Source organism: Tetrao urogallus (genome assembly GCF_951394365.1).
Source record: "Tetrao urogallus genome assembly, chromosome: 27".
NCBI classification, from domain to species: domain Eukaryota; kingdom Metazoa; phylum Chordata; class Aves; order Galliformes; family Phasianidae; genus Tetrao; species Tetrao urogallus.
The window spans coordinates 2,267,168-2,283,274 of record NC_136840.1 but is presented as its reverse complement, the minus strand read 5'-3'; the positions used below and the strand labels follow the sequence as shown (position 1 = coordinate 2,283,274).

The following is a 16,107-nucleotide window of genomic DNA, read 5'->3' as shown; positions in this document are numbered from 1 at the left end:
GGGGATGCGAGGGGCAGAGGGCAGGAAGCTGGCAAGCAAGGGAGGGAGATGCTCGGTGCCCTCTCGGTGCAATAGCATCTAAGAGCGCATTCCTAGAATGCAAAGGAAGGGTGAAATAATGTGGGATCCACCGCAGGAGGAGCGCAGAGCCCAGACCGCGGGTGTGTGCCCCCCGCCGGGGGTTAGCAGCACGGCCGCCCTCTCCCAGCGCTTAACAGCTCCCGCAAATGACCCTCTAATGACGGAGAGGGGACACAGACGAGCTTTGTTTCCCCGCCGCCGGGATGTGGATTGGAGATGTGGAATCGGGGCAGGGGGTCCGACGGGGCAGCGGTTTCAGCCCCATTCCATCCTCTCCCCCCCCCCTCCTCCCGGCTCGAGGTTACCGCAGCGCGAGAGCGCAGCCCTGCCCTTATCTCCGAGGGGTAAATAAATGGAAAATCCACTCAGCCTTCCATTTCCCTTCAAAGGCTGCAGGTGCTTCCCGGCTTGCTGTTGAGCAACCCGCAATCTGCGATCAGGGTGGGAACACCTCCTTCATCACCCTCGGTTTCCCGTTCCTGGAGCAGGCAGGGCGATATCTACTGCCGTGGCATCGTTTGGGGGTCCCTTTGTTCTACAAAAGCCCTTCGTGTGCTGCACGCAGGGAGCCCCCAGACCCCCCCCCCCACCCCATGCCTGAGGCTGTGTCTCGTGGCAGAGCACTGGGGAGGGGGGCTGCGATTGTGCATTGCTCCTGGGAGGTCGGGATACCCATTTGCTGCCCAGCTGCTCGCACAAGAGCTCGGGGGGTGCATCCCAAAGACCACCCAGCAGCGAAGAGAGGAGGGGTGAGAAGGTGGGAAGAGGCACAGATTGAGCGACTATTGCTTAAATACATAATTTATTGAGGGGTTGTACAAACACAGCTCTTTCTCTACCACCCGATCCAGCGAGGGGCTGGGAAAGTGTGAGCCCAGTGCAGATGGGAACGGCAATGGATGGGGCTCTGGGACAGGCAGGAGGGCAGGGGGGCTCAGATATGCTGCTTCCAGGGGCACCCAGCTCACCTGGGTTTTTACTGGAAACTTTTAATACAAATCGGATAGAATTTTATTCCAAGTACAATAGAAAACATCAAAGAAAATGCCCAGAGCCTTGAAGAACGCTGCAAATCTCAGTTCTTTGGATGCTGAGCGTGGATGGATATCAGTGCTGCAGGTGTCCCTCGGAGACCCTCCAGCACCAGGAGGTGTTCATGGTGTGCAACACACAGAGCCCTGCACAGCATTCACCAGCAGGGAGCTCGGGGAGCTCAGACTTCTCCTGCAGAGCAGCACCCAGTGACCTCCCCACGCATCACCTGGGTCTGGCTGTGCCCTGCAGCACCGCCACTGCAGGGACGTTCCCTGCTGCATCCCCGCTTCTGTCCCAGCACAGCCAGACCTGCAGGCGTGTGGGATGCAGAGGAGCTGTGGGCTGGGTGCAGTGGGGGCTGAGCTCCCTCAGTTGCAGCCGCACTCCTCGATGACCATATCCTCGTGGTGGCGGACGACGATCTCACCCTTCTCGTAGTACAGCATGGAGAGGGGGCTCATCCTGACGGGGGAACAGGCAGGGCACGGCACCTGGTTGGGCTTGTAGAGCTGCAGCAGGCTCTGAGGGACACATGGGGACATGGCATCAGGTCCCATCCCTGTAAGGGTACAGGGAAGGTGGGAGCACGGGGCAGCAAGACCCTCTTACCTGCATGTATGCGTGATTGGTGGGCTTGAAGCTCTCATCCACAGGTGATGGGCACAGCCCCTCACAGCGGTAGGCGTTGTACTTTTTGGGGTAGACGATCCAGCTGCCCCAGCCCGTCTGTTCAAAGTCCACCGTCATGTCCACCCTCCTGCACAGGGACTTGGCCTCGTCCCCCTGGCTGGCAGCAGGAGCATCGTTCATCCTGAGCTTCTGCCTCTCCTTCCCGGTGCGGCGGTGCCGACGAGTGCCGACATCCCTGGGACCATCACGCATGACGTGCTTGGAGTTCTCCACTGCCTTGAGGAGGCTGTGCTCTCCAGGTGCTTTGTCCTTGGAGAAGACGAGCAGCAGGACGCTGTCTGCCAGCTCCTGGGGCACTGCTGTCTCTTGGGGATCCGGTGGGGCAGTGAGCGGGGTGGCTGAAGGATCAGGATCTGTGTCCTGGTGCAGCCATGCCCTGAGGGTGCTGGTGATGTTGAACACTGCCCAACCGGCCTGACGGGATGAGGGACCACCAGCCACGGTGCCCAGGAAGAGTTCCTTGGTGCCCTGGCACGGCTGCCGCGGGCTGTGGTAGATGTCCATGGTGATGTTGTGGGACAAGGACAAGGACAGAGCATGTGGACGGATGCGCAGCTCGGCCAGGCTCACCTCCTGGCTGCCAGACAGGGACGTCATATCAAAGGAAAAAGCCCAGCGGGAGCCATTCTGCAGGGAGCCTGGAAGGCAAGTGGGGACGGTGAGCACCCATGGGGCTGGGATGGGGATACTCAGGATGGGGATGCTCAGGATGGGGATGCTCGGGGTCAGTGTCTGTCCTGAGACAGGGAGGCATGGGGACTGTGCTGTTCCAGCTCAGAGGGATGTGCAGGGACAGCGCCGGTCCCGGGACAGGGATGCTCAGGAACGGGGATGCTCACGGACAGCGCTGATCCCGCGGTAGGGGAGCTCGGGGAAGGAGATGCTCAGGCAGAGATGCCAGTCCCGGGACAGGGGTGTGTGAGACACAGCGCCGTCCCAGTGCAGAGGGACGCGCAGGGACAGCGCCGGATCGGGTCTGACTCACCGTGCGGGGCGATGCTGAGCGCGGTGGCGGAGGCTGCGCGGAGCGGTGCGGGGGGAGCGCGGAGCAGCTGCAGCATCAGCGGGGGACAGCGCGGGGGTGCAGAGCGCAGCAGGACGGAGCCGCAGAGAAGAAGCAGCAGCAGCAGCGCGGGGCGCAGTGGGGTCCGCATGGCTGCACCGGGACGAGCACCGCTCGCTATTTGTAGCGAGGACCCGAGCGCCGCCCCGAGAGCCCCCTCCCCTCTTTTTCCCGTCCCTGTCCACCCCCCATCCCTCCTCCTCCCCACCCCTCCCCGCGTTCCCGTCCCTCCCGGGATCCCCCAGCCCCACTCTTACATCCGATGGCACAAAAACTCGTTAATTATTATTAGTAGTACTTATTTATTTATGTATTTCTGAGCAGATCCCCTGCCTGGCCATCTTCTCCACGTTTACCAACCCCAACAGATTCCTCGTCTGTATTTTGCTCTCGGATTTAGGCCAGTGTTAAGCAGTCAGTGTTCTTTGGCACAGTTCATCTGCTCAGCTTTATCCCCTGCATGCAGCACCGGCCCTGGAAGGAGCCTGGGGGGGCTCACAGAGCTTCTATTGATTCCTCCCAAAGAATGAACGATCCCATCCATTCCCTTCCTTCTCTATATAATCTCCATTGGGGCTGCGGAGCCCCACGCAGTTATGGGGCGTTGTGCTGTAGAAGCCATTGATGCTCTCCTCTGGACTCTTCCACTTTCACTGTCATTTTGAGAAGAGGGGACCAGAAGAACCCGCAGAGCCCATGTGGGACTCTCAGACTGGTCTGCCTTTCTCTGCTCTTTTCTTCATGATCTCTGACACGTGATTCACTTTTTTTCAGCTGCTTCTGGGCTGTTTTCATCTGTTGTGACTGTAACTACAGCAGTTACAGCAGGGCAGCCCATTGTAGGTGTTCTTTCTGAGCAGAGTTGTTGTCCCACGCCACCCCCTGATGTCCCTTCCAACCTCAGTTGCTTTGTGATCTTTTTGGCTCTTTGTCCCATTTCTCTACCTCCTAGAGGCTCGGAAGCCCCGCCCGCTGGCCGGCTGGCTGCGTGACGTCATGGCTGAGCATGATGACGTCACATCTACGCGGTGACGTCACCTCCCTCTCTCCGCCGGCCGCCTGTAGGGGGCGCCGCCGCCCTCGGGATGTGGGTCCCACCGCGAGCATCGCCCTTTTAAGCCGAGAATCGCGCGAGAGCAGCTCTTGGGACCATGAAACCGGAAATCTCGCGAGAGCAGAGCTTGGGACCAACTCTCGCGAGAACGTCCACAGCAATGGCGGCGGCGGCTGCTGCGGCGGCGATGGCGGCTCCCGCGGAGGAGAGCGCTGAGGCGGCTCCCGAGCCTCCGGCCTCTGAACCGCCCGCCCCGCCCGAACCGAGCGCAGCCGACGCCGAGAGCGGGTAGGGCGGGAACGGAGCGCGGGGCTGGGAGGCCGCGGCCCGGGGTTGAGCCGCGCTGAGGAGTCGTTTGTGGCCTTGCAGGGGGGAGGCCGCGCCGGGGGACGCCGCCACCGCCGCCGCCGCCGCTGTGGAGACCGAAACCGCGAGCGGAAAGGACCCGATGGTACGTGGGGTACATAGCGGGGCGGGGGGGTGAGGGCTTTGACGGCGATAACCGGCGCTGTGCCGCCCGCAGGAGGCCGCCCCTGACGGCCCCGAGGCCATGGACACACAGGCGGGGTCGGTGGACGAGGAGAACGGGCGGCAGCTGGGAGAGATCGAACTGCAGTGCGGCATCTGCACCAAGTGGTTCACGGCGGACACCTTCGGCATCGACACCACGTATGTGTGCGGCGTGGGGCTCGGGTGGCCCCCTGGTGGCCTTTGGGTGGCCTTTGGGTGGCCCTCAGGTGCCCCACTGGTGGCCCCTTGTGTGGCTTTTGGGTGTTGATGGCCTTCAGGTGCCCCTTTGGTGGCCTTTGGGAGGCTCTCAGGTGGCCTTTGGGTACCTTACGTTGGCCCCTTGGGTGTTGATGGCCCTCAGGTGCCCCATTGGTGGCCTCTGGGAGGCTCTCAGGTGGCCCTTGGGTGCCCTACAGTGGCTCCTTGTGTGGCCCTTGGATGATGATGGCCCTTGGGTGCCCCATTGGTGGTCCCTTGGTTGGCCTTTGGATGTTGATGATGCTCAGGTGCCCCGGTTGTGGCCAGTGGGTGGCCTTTGGATGGCTCTCAGGTGGCCCTTGGGTGCCCTATGGTGGCCTCTTGTGTGGCCCTCTGATGTTGGTGGCCCTCAAGTGCCCCATTGGTGGCCCTCAGGTGGCCCCTTGGGTACCTTACAGTGGCCCCTTGAGTGCCCTACGATGGCCCCTTGAGTGGCCCTTGGATGTTGATGATCCCCGGGTCCCTCTTTGGTGGCCTTTGGGTGGCCATCAGGTGCCCCACTGGTGGCCCCTTGGGTGGCCTTTGGATGCTAATAGCCTTCAGGTCCCTCATTAGTGGCCTTCAAGTGGCCCTTGGGTGCCCTACAGTGGCCCTGTGGTTTGGCATTGGCAGCCCCCCACTCATTTCTTTCATAACCAAACCTCCTCCCTGCATACCACATGAAGAGCTTTCAGTTGGTGCTGCCCTTTCCCCTCTCCTGTCAGAGCTCAGAGTTGCTCGAGGCAGCTGACAGCCACACAGACACTAAAACCCCACGAAGACAAAAGTTTGAACGTTGTTAATGAGGTCTCTGTGCTTCTGTGCAGCCCTCATTGGAGCACTGCGTGCTGCTCAGTGAGATTCAGTCGTTAGGCAAACAGGTGGGGGAGGAAAGAAGTTTACTGTTTTCCAGCGATCAACTTCGTCTGCTGCAATGATTGCTGACCCAAGAAAGTGTTATTTATAGAGAGGGAGCATTCATCTCTTACCTGAAGCAGCACATAAGGCATGCAGTAGAACTTACAAACTGATCTGCTCTTTTCCAGCTCTTGTTTGCCTTTCATGACCAACTACAGTTTCCATTGCAACGTTTGCCACCACAGTGGGAACACGTATTTCTTAAGGAAGCAAGCAAGTAAGTGTCAGAGTTTCACTCATGGAAGCCTTGCATGAGGTGAAGTTGCCTGATGTCAGCTGAAACTGGCAGAAATGACCAGAGAATTTAGCAGCAGGCATTGGGCAGCTCTGTCTGAAACATTGCTGCTCTGCTGCTGACTTCATAAGGCATGGAAATGCTGTGTGTGGTGTGGGATGAGGTTGGGTTTGGAGTGGTGCTGTGCATCCAGTGAGGCTGTGCTTGTGTTTGTGTGCTGATCTCCTCTGTGGAATGCAACTGGAGCTTTGGGTTATCTTTGTTTTGAAGATCTCAAGGAAATGTGCCTTAGTGCTCTGGCCAACTTAACGTGGCAGTCAAGGACACAAGATGAGCATCCAAAAACCATGTTCTCCAAAGATAAGGTACTTGTGTCACAACAGTCAGCACGTGTTCAAGTCAGCTGTGCTTTCACTGAAGAGCAGCTTCAGCCAAATGTTGGCTTTCAGACTCTGTATTTAAGACTGGATTTGGGTGGTTGTTTTTTTAACAGGATATTATTCCATTCATTGATAAATACTGGGAGTGCATGACCACGAGACAGAGACCAGGGAAGATGACTTGGCCTAATAATATTGTCAAAACTATGGTACGTAGTTGGGGTTCATGGGGGGTTTTCTGTGAGTGAGAACTGCGGCCTGACGCTCAAGGAGAGCAAAATGGGGAAGATTTGTTAACAAAACTTGATATGATCTCATTGTGTTCTCTGTTTCAGTGTAAAGAAAGAGATGTGTTCTTAGTGAAGGAGCACCCAGACCCAGGGAGTAAGGATCCTGAAGAAGACTACCCAAAGTTTGGGCTTCTGGACCAAGTGTGTGATGGCAGATGGAAGGAGAGCATCCTGACTGGGGGGGGAAGAGGAAGGGAGGGAGGCTGGTTTTGCTGCTGTCTTATGCTCTGTGAAATAAAGTTTCCAAGGTCACACGAGCCAGTGTTGTGCCAGGAGGAGTGCAGCACGAGGAGGTGCTGTTTGTCTCAATGTGTGCATCTGCTTAGTTCTCTTTCTTTCCTTTTCCAGGATCTTGCCAATATTGGTCCTGCGTACGACAACCAGAAGCAGAACAACGCTGTGTCCACGAGTGGCAATTTAAATGGCAAGTTCTTTAACGAGGCTCTTTATGGTTTTTTTTTCCCCTCAGGGTTTGGGGCAGAGCTGCACTTCCCCAGCCCTGTAGCTGGGCGTGCAGCAATTAAACCCACTGTGAGCTGAGGTTCTGTGTCGTGCTTTCCAAACACACCCAGCCAATCTTGCTGCCCTTTTGCTGCTCTCCTCACTCTGGGACTTGCAGGGAGCCAGGGGAAATATTTGTGATCTGTTTTCCTCAAACTTGCTGCTTGCATTTTGCTGCTGTTCCATTTTTATGCAAGGACAGCTGTGCTGAGAGCTTTCCCTCACTCATTAAGATGAATCTCAGCCATCCTGCTGTAGGAAACTGAAGAGCTGATGAGGTTTCTTTGTGCCCAAGGCTGTGCCATTGAGTGTGAAGCCTGCTGAACAGCTAGCAGGAAGTGGCTGGGGCTTTTAACAAGAGGGTTGAAGCTGCACTGTCTCCATTTCATGCACTGCTTGTTGTTTTCTTTACTGGAAGTTTGTCACGTATGTGGTGCCACTTCTGTTCCTACAGATGGAGCCTCTCTCGGAGGTGAATGTTTACCTTTCAGCTTCTAACACTTAAGTATTGCTGTGTTCTGGAAAGCTTTTGTGCTCAGTTCAGTTAAAAGCTTGAATTGAATGAAAGATCAGAGGTGTGTCCTGGTGTGACTGTGAGAAAGATGCAAACCAAGCATTTCACTTCCTAACGTTTAGCAGTTAGAAGCTTTTAGTGCATCATATTCTGCCCCCACTCGACTGGCTTAAGGTTTTGTTTCCAGTTGTGTTGATCTTTCACTCTGTAAGATTTGACCTGATATCTTTGGCTATTTTAAATCATAACGCCCGTGGGCTGGAAGCTGTGTGTGCTGCTTGGATTCCTTGCATAAAGAAGTGATGAGAAACTGGAAAGGCTGTGTATTTCTTGCTCAAGTCCATGAGTGCAGCTCAGCTGGTGTCAGGTGCGTGCAGAATGTGGCGTCCCTTCGAGGTCTGAATCCCTCACAGCACAGGGCTGGTGCTGCTGATGCAAAAGCTTGCTGTAGTTACAGCACATTGCGTGGTTCCTGAAGGTGTTTGTCTGCAGTGCCCACAGACCCCACAGTTCTCCTTGCAAATCAAGAGATTTCTCTATGAAATAGTGTCATGATAAACTGCACGTGCCATTTCACCCATGAAAACATCGATACCTGTGTTAGCTTGGTGAGATTTGACACACAGCTCATCCTGGACATCAGCTGCTGCAGTGTGAGGTGACACAGTGCCAGTTTGGACCATACTGAAGAGAAACACCTGCATTGCTGTCTTGTTTTATACGACTTGGGCGTATTTCGTTTTGCAGATTGAAAGATGCTATCAGTGCCGGTGTTTCTGCAGCACAGCAACGTCACTGGGGTGACACTTTGTGCTTAGAATCAGGCGGTGCTGTGCTGTGGAGTGGGTTTCTCTGCTGCTTTTTGCAGAAATAATCCAAGCTGTGTGACTGGAATCTCCACAAAGGGAAAGAACAGAGCTGATGGTGGTTGCTGCGCTCATCCTCCCTGATGTCCTTTTTGGTCATAACCGTGTAGGAGGAACCATAAGCGACCCCAACTGATGGGAACGAGGCTTTTTCTGTCCTTGTGGAGATTCCATGCTCACAGGCTCTCCCTGCTCAGCAGCTGCTGAACGAGGTGTTTGTTTTCCTCTTGGAAAGGAGGCATCGCAGCAGGAGGCAGCGGGAAAGGAAGGGGAGCGAAACGCAAACAGCAAGACGGCTCAACGACTGGAACAGCCAAAAAAACCCGGAGGTGAGGAGGGCTGGAGCAGCACAGGGACTCAGTCGGGTCGTGAACAAACTGTAGGCACAGCGAGATGCCAACCTGTAGCTTTTGTGTTTCACAGTGACCCGTTGTTCTCTGCGCAGCGTTTGCCGCCCCACGGTTACCCCTTGGAGCACCCCTTCAACAAGGACGGCTATCGTTACATCTTGGCTGAGCCAGATCCCCACGCACCCGACCCAGAGAAGCTGGAGCTGGATTGCTGGGCAGGAAAACCCATTCCTGGGGATCTGTACAGAGCCTGCCTGTATGAAAGGGTCCTCCTGGCGCTGCATGACCGAGGTATGGGGTTTGCTGATGGCGTGCAGGTCGTGCTGCAGCTCTTCCTGGGGTCAGCTGTCTCCTGTAACCCCGTGTGCTGAGCTTGCAAACGTCGGCTTAAGAGGTGAAAAACGTGAAACCCACTTCTTTACATTCGCTTCCTTCTGGTATCACTGCCTGTTTTAGGGGTCAGAAATGAGCTGTGTTGTGTTTCCTGTTCCCTCGTGCAGCTCCTCAGCTGAAGATCTCAGATGACAGGCTGACTGTTGTCGGGGAGAAGGGCTACTCCATGGTACGAGCCTCGCACGGGGTGAGGAAGGGAGCGTGGTACTTTGAGATCTCCATGGATGAGATGCCCCCAGACACAGCTGCCAGATTAGGCTGGTCGCAGCCACTGGGTAAATAACTTCACCAAACGTTTTTAGCAGGCCTTGGGTTCTAACCAGATGTTGGTACTTTATTTTTTTCTTCAGCACTTTCAACCTAGACTATTGAGTGATGTCTAATTTGCCCCTTGCCTAGGATAAACTCTTTTGGTTCTCTAAACTGTGCAGAACTTCACTGCTGGCAGATCTTTCTGCTGTTATGTGCTTGGCTTTGCTTAACACTTGTGCTGTGTTGAATGGAACTGTGAGCTCAGCACCTGAAAGGACACCTTCTGGGCTGTTCCATGCTTTGTGTGTTCATGAGGAAACTCTGGTTTCTGCAGGGAACCTCCAGGCACCTCTGGGCTACGACAAATTCAGTTACTCCTGGCGCAGCAAAAAGGGAACAAAGTTTCACCAGTCCATAGGGAAGCATTATTCATCTGGCTACGGACAGGGGGACGTTCTGGGTTTTTACATCAGTCTTCCAGAAGATACTGAGACTGCCAAGTCGCTGCCTGACACTTACAAAGATAAGGTGAAGCACTTTGGGGCACCGTCAGCCATCAGGCACGCCTGTCCCAGGGCAGAGCCCCTGCAGCTTTGCCATTCTGTGACATGTCCCCATTTCTGAAATCATGGTTTCTTGATACATTTCAGGCTTTGATCAAATTTAAAAGCTATTTGTACTTTGAAGAGAAGGATTTTGTGGACAAAGCAGAAAAGAGCCTGAAACAAGCGCCGGGAAGCCAGGTGAGCTGAGCACTGGTCAGTGCAGATGCAGCACTCAGTATGGGTGGAGAACCTGCTGAGGCTGCTTTCTGTTTCTGTTTATTCCACGTTACCCTTGTTGATAAGCTGCCTTTTGCCAAGGAACCGACTGCAAAACTTCTCCTTTTCCCTTTCAGATCATATTCTTCAAGAACGGCGCCAGCCAAGGAGTCGCTTTTAAAGACATTTTTGAAGGAGTTTATTTCCCTGCTATTTCTTTGTACAAAGGCTGCACGGTAACAACATGCTTTCAAAGATAATGCCCCAGTCCAGCCATAGTTCTGGTGATGCAGAGTGTGTGCGTGCTGGGAACGGGCCAAGCAAGCCCAGTGAAGTGAGCAGAGAGGAGAGGCAGAGTTTTATGGTGGTGGAGGCAGCCCAGAACAATGCATTTATTCACCTTGTGTTATTTAACCTCATCAAGCTCCTAATTAATGCTGTCCTTTAATGCAGAGATGTATATTTACAGGTATCTGTGCAGGGTGCAGTTATGCTCAGGAGTGTAAGAGGGTCAGGGTTGAAGAATGGGGGGGGGGGAAATAAAGCAAGCAAAGTTGTCCAGCTTTGTACTGACAAATAAATGTTTTCTGTAGGTTTCTATCAACTTTGGGCCATATTTCAAGTACCCCCCCAGAGATGTCACCTACCGCCCCGTAAGTAACAGCATGCATCTCCCTCACCTCACAGCACAGCATTTCAACAGAAAGGGAGTGGGAATTCAATGCTGGGAGGGGAGATTTACAGCAGGGCTGCACTTAGCATCGTCGCTTCTACTCACAGCTTGATGGTGCAGCCAGAAGGAATGCATTTAAAAATCTGGGAGAGGCAATAGCAAGAGAAAAGCAGAACAAGGATGAGAAACAAACTTGGTGGTTAAGCCTGGCTTTGTTTAAGCAAACGTGTTTTTGTCTTGGCCTTCTGCTCCCTTTGCAGATGAGCGACATGGGCTGGGGAGCTGTAGTGGAACACACGCTGGCAGACGTCCTGTATCATGTGGAGACAGAAGTGGATGGAAGACGAAGCCCCCCCTGGGAGCCTTGAAGAAAGCAGGGGCAGCACAATAAGGCAGCGACTCAACCCAGGTGGATTTTATTCTGGAGGAACGTGCAGCTCAGAACAACCCATAACGAACAAACACGAAGCCAACGCAGCTCTGGGCAGCAGGTGCAGCGCGTGCATGCTGGAGATTCATGCAGTGCCACTGTGCTGAGTCCAAGTCAATGCTGTCCTAGTGTGTATTGTGCTGTTTGTGAGCATCTCTGCGAGGCTCCAGGAGCTCACAGTGTGGCTAGCTGAAGAAGCAACGACTGTGTTGAGATCATTTCCCCATCTGACTCACAACAGTCGTCGTTCAGTGGGACCAGCTGTGTGCTTGGACCCACCTGCTGTCTCCATCCCTGCAGAAGCAACTCTGCCACTTCTGCTTAGCTGTGCTTGGCTAAATCTCAACAGTTCCCATCCAGGATTGTGTTGTAACGAGACTACTGCATGTAAGACTGAAATTTGGGCTTCTGCCCAAGCTGGATTTTTTGTTTTTCTTTTGTTTTTTTACATAAACTGGCAGCCAGTTGAACCATAAACTCTTCTTTTAAACTCTTCCCTCGTTTCTGCCTTGTGCTTTTTGTTGAAGTATCGCAGTTCCCCCTTCATAACCTGCAACCTTAAAGTACCTACTTTAAATCTGAAGCTGTCTATGGAAGCAATGACGAGTTTCCCAGGGACTCCTGCTAATGACAATCATTGCACAACTTTGAATAAATAATCTTCCTGTGCAAAATCACATCAAATAACTTAGAGCTGCTTCGCTAGGGGAAAGGAGGGGAATGCATTTGAGGCTAAGCCCTGTGTTCTGCACACGGAGCAGCACTGCCTGGCCCTGCCTTCTGAACGAGGCTCCTGGGACTCTTCCCTAATAACTAATTAGCCAAGGCCTTTTTACTGCAGACTAATAAAGCTTCAAGTAATTAGCTGGGAGGTCCCAGCAACAACGTGCTCCTTCAGGTACGGCATCCGCTTGCTGCTGGCACTGCCTTCTGAATCAGGCTCCTGGCTAATTAGTTAAGCTTTATTACTACTGCCTACTATTAAAGGCCTGTCTTGTTAGCACAGGCCAGAATCGAGTTGTATCTGACTTATCTAGGGACGAGATCCCAGCTGTCAGCCCTGAACGAAGCTCTCAGTGGCAGCCTGTGCACTCAGCAGCCCGCGCCATGCGCTGCCGGAGGTGCTTGGCAAAGTCCACCTGGGTCTGGGACAGGACCTGGTTGATGATGGTCTTTGGCAGCCAGCCCTGCAGAGGAACAAGCAGCCCATCAGTGCCTCAGCCACAACTCCTGCCTTGCCTTTGAAGCAGTTCAGTGCAGGATTTACCTTCAGGTCAATGCTAAGAAGCCACGTTAACTTGGTCTGCGAGGGACTGCCAGCCAGCGGGCGCAGCACCATGCATGTGGGGCCATTCTCAGCTCTGTTAGGAGGACAGGAGCACCCGTGTCAGACAGCAAAAGCTGACACTGCCAGAGCACTTGGAGCTCCTTCACAACAACTTCTCCCTTCCCAAAACGCAAACTGACCGCTTTGAAACGTCAACCCAACCCTGAGCCCCTGCTGAAAGCCGAGGTGTGAATTCGGAGTTCATTAAACACCCCAGGTGGTAATTAATTACCTGATAAATCCCTGCTGCTCGGGCATGGCTCCGTGCTTGGTGGACATCCCTGCCAGCACGCAGGTGGAGCCTCGGCGTCGGGAGCACCTCACACTCACAAAATCCCGCGGCCCAACGATGTTCCCAGGTACAGCAGCTGCTGTCTCGTGGGTTATCAGGGTGTCCTTCCCAACCTTCTGGAGGATCTGAGCAATTCAAACAACGACATGCTGCAAAAAATCCCCCTCGTGGCATCGTGTCTGTGCGTCTGACTTCCCCCAAGGAATGGGAGGGAAAACCCCTGCGCCTGCAGCAATGCTCACAGCCACTCTTTGGCTGTTGTGACAGCACACAGAGCTGTGTGAACGTGCATCAAGCAGCACAGCAGGATTCTGCTGTCCCCACGAACACCCCGTTTTCCTCCTACCTTCACCTCTTGGACGCTGGGATTCCAGTCTCCCATCTGCTCCATGTTGTCCACCAGCTCACTGTACACAGCATCCAGGGGCTGATCCACCACCACCTCCAGTCGGAACACCTTGCCCACGTCCGGCAGCACTTTGCTCAGCACTTTGTCTCCGTTGTCCTGACGGGGGAAAGGCAGATCAGCACCGCAGATACTCACACGAAAGCCACCGCATCGCTGCGCGGCCACAGGAGGGCTCACCACCACCGTCTCCGTCTTCCAGCCCTCCTGATCCCCGAGGATGCTGAGTGATTTCTGCAGGGCTTCCTCTCCTTGTTTGATGTAGGACATCTCCATCTCGCTGAAGGGCTTCTCCTCCAGCCTGGAGCCTGAGAAAGAGCAGGCAGAAGCAGGAATAAGAGCGCTGACACATCACAATACCCGCCAGCTCTACCTCTATCAAACCAACCTCTCCGTGCCCCACGACTCGGCCTGGAGCTCAGTTCCCACCACCCGCTGCATTTCCATTAGCAAAGCTCACAGCACCACGAGCAGATTTCCTCCCAAGCACCGACCTGGAGGAGGCAGATCCCAGGAAAGCGGCACTTACTGAGCAGAGAGCTTCGCCTGCGGACCTGGCTGATCCACGTGCTGGGCCCCACGCTGCGGCACGACAGCTTGCTGAGCTCCTGGCTGATGGCCACTGCAGCCTGTCTGCGCAGCCCTGAGGGCAGAGAGCACATCACAACACAGCCCTGAGGTGTCAGGTTGGAAAAAGTCTCGCTTGTTTGCTTGCACCCAGCCCGGCTGCTGAAGTCCCTGGGAGAGAAGCTTCCCCCCATCGCAATACTGGAGGATGGGAGCGGATCCGTGCTGCTCAGGCTTTGCTCCAAGCACCACGTGGAGAGCATGCAACAGCCTGAGAGCAGCTGAAGAGTGACTGCACGCTCCAGAGCTGCAGCCCCACTGGAAACATCACACAGCCTCCATCCCCCAGTCCAGAAGTAGAGCAGAAAGGAGTCGTGCAGACAGCAAAACGCGTGGCGCGGGCCTCTCACCGGTCACGTTGCGCAGGTGTTGGTAGGAGATGGCAGCACACAGCTTGAAGGTGGCAGGCAGCATCTCTGCAGCGCAGTGGAGCTCAGTTCTGGTGACTGCTGCAAATACTGCTGTGCCTCAGCCCCAAGGCTGGGCCTTAAATCCACCAGCTGAAGGATGCTGGCTTGTCAGCACCGAGATAAGAGCCATCACTTACGGCAGTGCCCTGCAGGCCAAGGGCAGTTCCATCTCCCCATGCATCTGCTGGGGGCTGTGGGTCACAGTGGGTGTCAGCAGCAGCGCATGCGCACATCCTTATGCAGCTGCTGCTGCCCAGATACGTGGGGCAAACTCTGCTGTCCCCCTCTGCTGCTGCACGGCACGTGGGGAATGCACATGGATGCTCTGTGCACGTTATGAGGCTGAGAGAACTTTGTAGACAGCTTGCATGGAGCTGCAGCTGAGGGTTGTGCATGCAGAGCAGGGCTGCAAAGCGCAGAGGGAGGCTGTGGGGTGGGGGTCCCAGCCACGTTCTGCTGCACTGAGGGGGGCAGCCCCACATCTCCTGGGGGTGGTGCAAGAGCAGCGATAATGTTCAAGGCTGAAATGACATCTGTGGGATGAGTTACAGCCCCAGCACTGAGTGCTCCCCAAAAGCTGTGAATCACAGCTGCTTCCTTTGACGTCAGCTCCTGCACTCTGCTGCGGGGATGCTGACCTTGCTCCTCTTTGCTGTCGCAACAGTTTGGTGAGGGGGGGGAGGTCACCCACTCACTGTGGTGCTGAGGGCACAGGGGGAACTGCAGCACAGCCCTGTGGTGCTCAGCCCTACCTGTGCCTGGAAATGGCTGCGCTGCTCCTGCCCACACCTCCAGGAGGGATCTGGATGGATCCTCTCCAATCAGACTGAGCACAGCACATCTCACATCTCACCTGCGATGGGACGGGGTATGGAGGGACCACAGGAAGGCAGCAGCTGAGCATCTCCTTCCCAGATTGCTGCCCTGGCAATGCAGCAGCACAGGCCTTCCCAGCTCAGAGATTTCCAGCTCTGCACTGCTGTTATCCTAATGGAGCAGCAGCCCCGAACACACGGCCTCGGAGCAAGGACATGCACTTGTTTTTGAGAGGAACTGAACTGCTCCCTCACAGAGCCACCCCTTCAGCTCCAGGGTGCCTTTATTCTAGGGCAAAACTTAGGGATACCTGCAAAACTGAGGTGCCCCTGAACGCTCACCGACTGCACAGTGTCACATCAGCACCTCCTCAGGTGTCCCACAACACCACCATGCCCAGGAGCTGCAAGAAAGGAGGGGTCCCAGCCCCACTGTACAGCCCTGAATGTCAAACCTCACATCCCTTTTGACATTCAGCATCTCAATGCACTGCCTGCACCTCACACATCGCTCACCTCTGCTCACACAGCGCCCTGAGCCACCAGGACAATTCCCTTTTCTACCCCCATTCCACATCTCAGTACTCAGTCCCCAGGAGAGGTTCCAGCAGGGGGGAGGCTGAAGCCATGTCCCCTCCCTGTGCAGGGGCCCTGGGGTGCCCCCCCACCGTCCCAAGGCTGCTTTGATGCTATTTGGAGAGCAGAGATCAACCCACAGCCCTCCCCCCCCCCCCCCCCCCCTCGCAGGGAGCAGGTGATAAGATAACATGGGCTGAAAGGCAGCACCGATGCAGAAACAGACACCAATGGGAGCCCGACAACATCACAGAGCAGAGGACGTGTGGCAACAAAAGACCTCAAGCTCTCTTTTTTCCTGCCTTGCCTCCAAGTGCTGGAGCCCGCAGCACCCAGTTCAGCTCCTACTTGTCTGAGCCACACACGTGGTCCTCCCTCAAGTTTGGAGGTGCTGCAGGAGGATGAGAGGGGCAGCAGGAAC

General features: G+C 55.1%; 3 protein-coding genes across 4 annotated transcripts; 1 reads left to right on the top strand and 2 right to left on the bottom strand.

Moving 5' to 3' along the window:
* Nucleotides 1-1,484: 1,484 nt before the first annotated feature.
* NODAL (nodal growth differentiation factor) lies at nucleotides 1,485-2,885 on the bottom strand (the record flags this gene model as incomplete). Its single annotated transcript, XM_079547475.1, has 3 exons — nucleotides 2,792-2,885; nucleotides 1,726-2,444; nucleotides 1,485-1,637 (listed from the first exon to the last, which is right to left on the bottom strand). Exons 1-3 carry the CDS (start codon nucleotides 2,865-2,867, stop codon nucleotides 1,485-1,487), a joined length of 948 nt encoding a protein of 315 aa, XP_079403601.1. The 5' UTR covers nucleotides 2,868-2,885.
* A 1,573-nt stretch (nucleotides 2,886-4,458) lies between these two features.
* ASH2L (ASH2 like, histone lysine methyltransferase complex subunit) lies at nucleotides 4,459-11,265 on the top strand (the record flags this gene model as incomplete). Of its 2 annotated transcripts, XM_079547445.1 has the most annotated exons (14): nucleotides 4,459-4,592; nucleotides 5,717-5,805; nucleotides 6,094-6,188; nucleotides 6,317-6,412; nucleotides 6,539-6,634; nucleotides 6,842-6,917; nucleotides 8,610-8,703; nucleotides 8,798-9,015; nucleotides 9,225-9,392; nucleotides 9,704-9,897; nucleotides 10,020-10,112; nucleotides 10,268-10,366; nucleotides 10,724-10,783; nucleotides 11,064-11,265. In XM_079547445.1, 14 exons carry the CDS (start codon nucleotides 4,474-4,476, stop codon nucleotides 11,169-11,171), a joined length of 1,605 nt encoding a protein of 534 aa, XP_079403571.1. In that variant the 3' UTR covers nucleotides 11,172-11,265. The 2 variants fall into 2 exon arrangements, with proteins under 2 accessions (XP_079403571.1, XP_079403572.1); XM_079547446.1 differs by lacking the exon at nucleotides 10,268-10,366 and having other exon boundaries at nucleotides 4,474-4,592.
* A 1,041-nt stretch (nucleotides 11,266-12,306) lies between these two features.
* STAR (steroidogenic acute regulatory protein) lies at nucleotides 12,307-14,299 on the bottom strand (the record flags this gene model as incomplete). Its single annotated transcript, XM_079547519.1, has 7 exons — nucleotides 12,307-12,420; nucleotides 12,501-12,594; nucleotides 12,793-12,977; nucleotides 13,199-13,357; nucleotides 13,439-13,566; nucleotides 13,788-13,901; nucleotides 14,236-14,299. The coding sequence occupies 7 exons, from the start codon at nucleotides 14,297-14,299 to the stop codon at nucleotides 12,307-12,309; spliced, it is 858 nt and encodes a 285-aa protein (XP_079403645.1).
* Nucleotides 14,300-16,107: the final 1,808 nt, after the last annotated feature.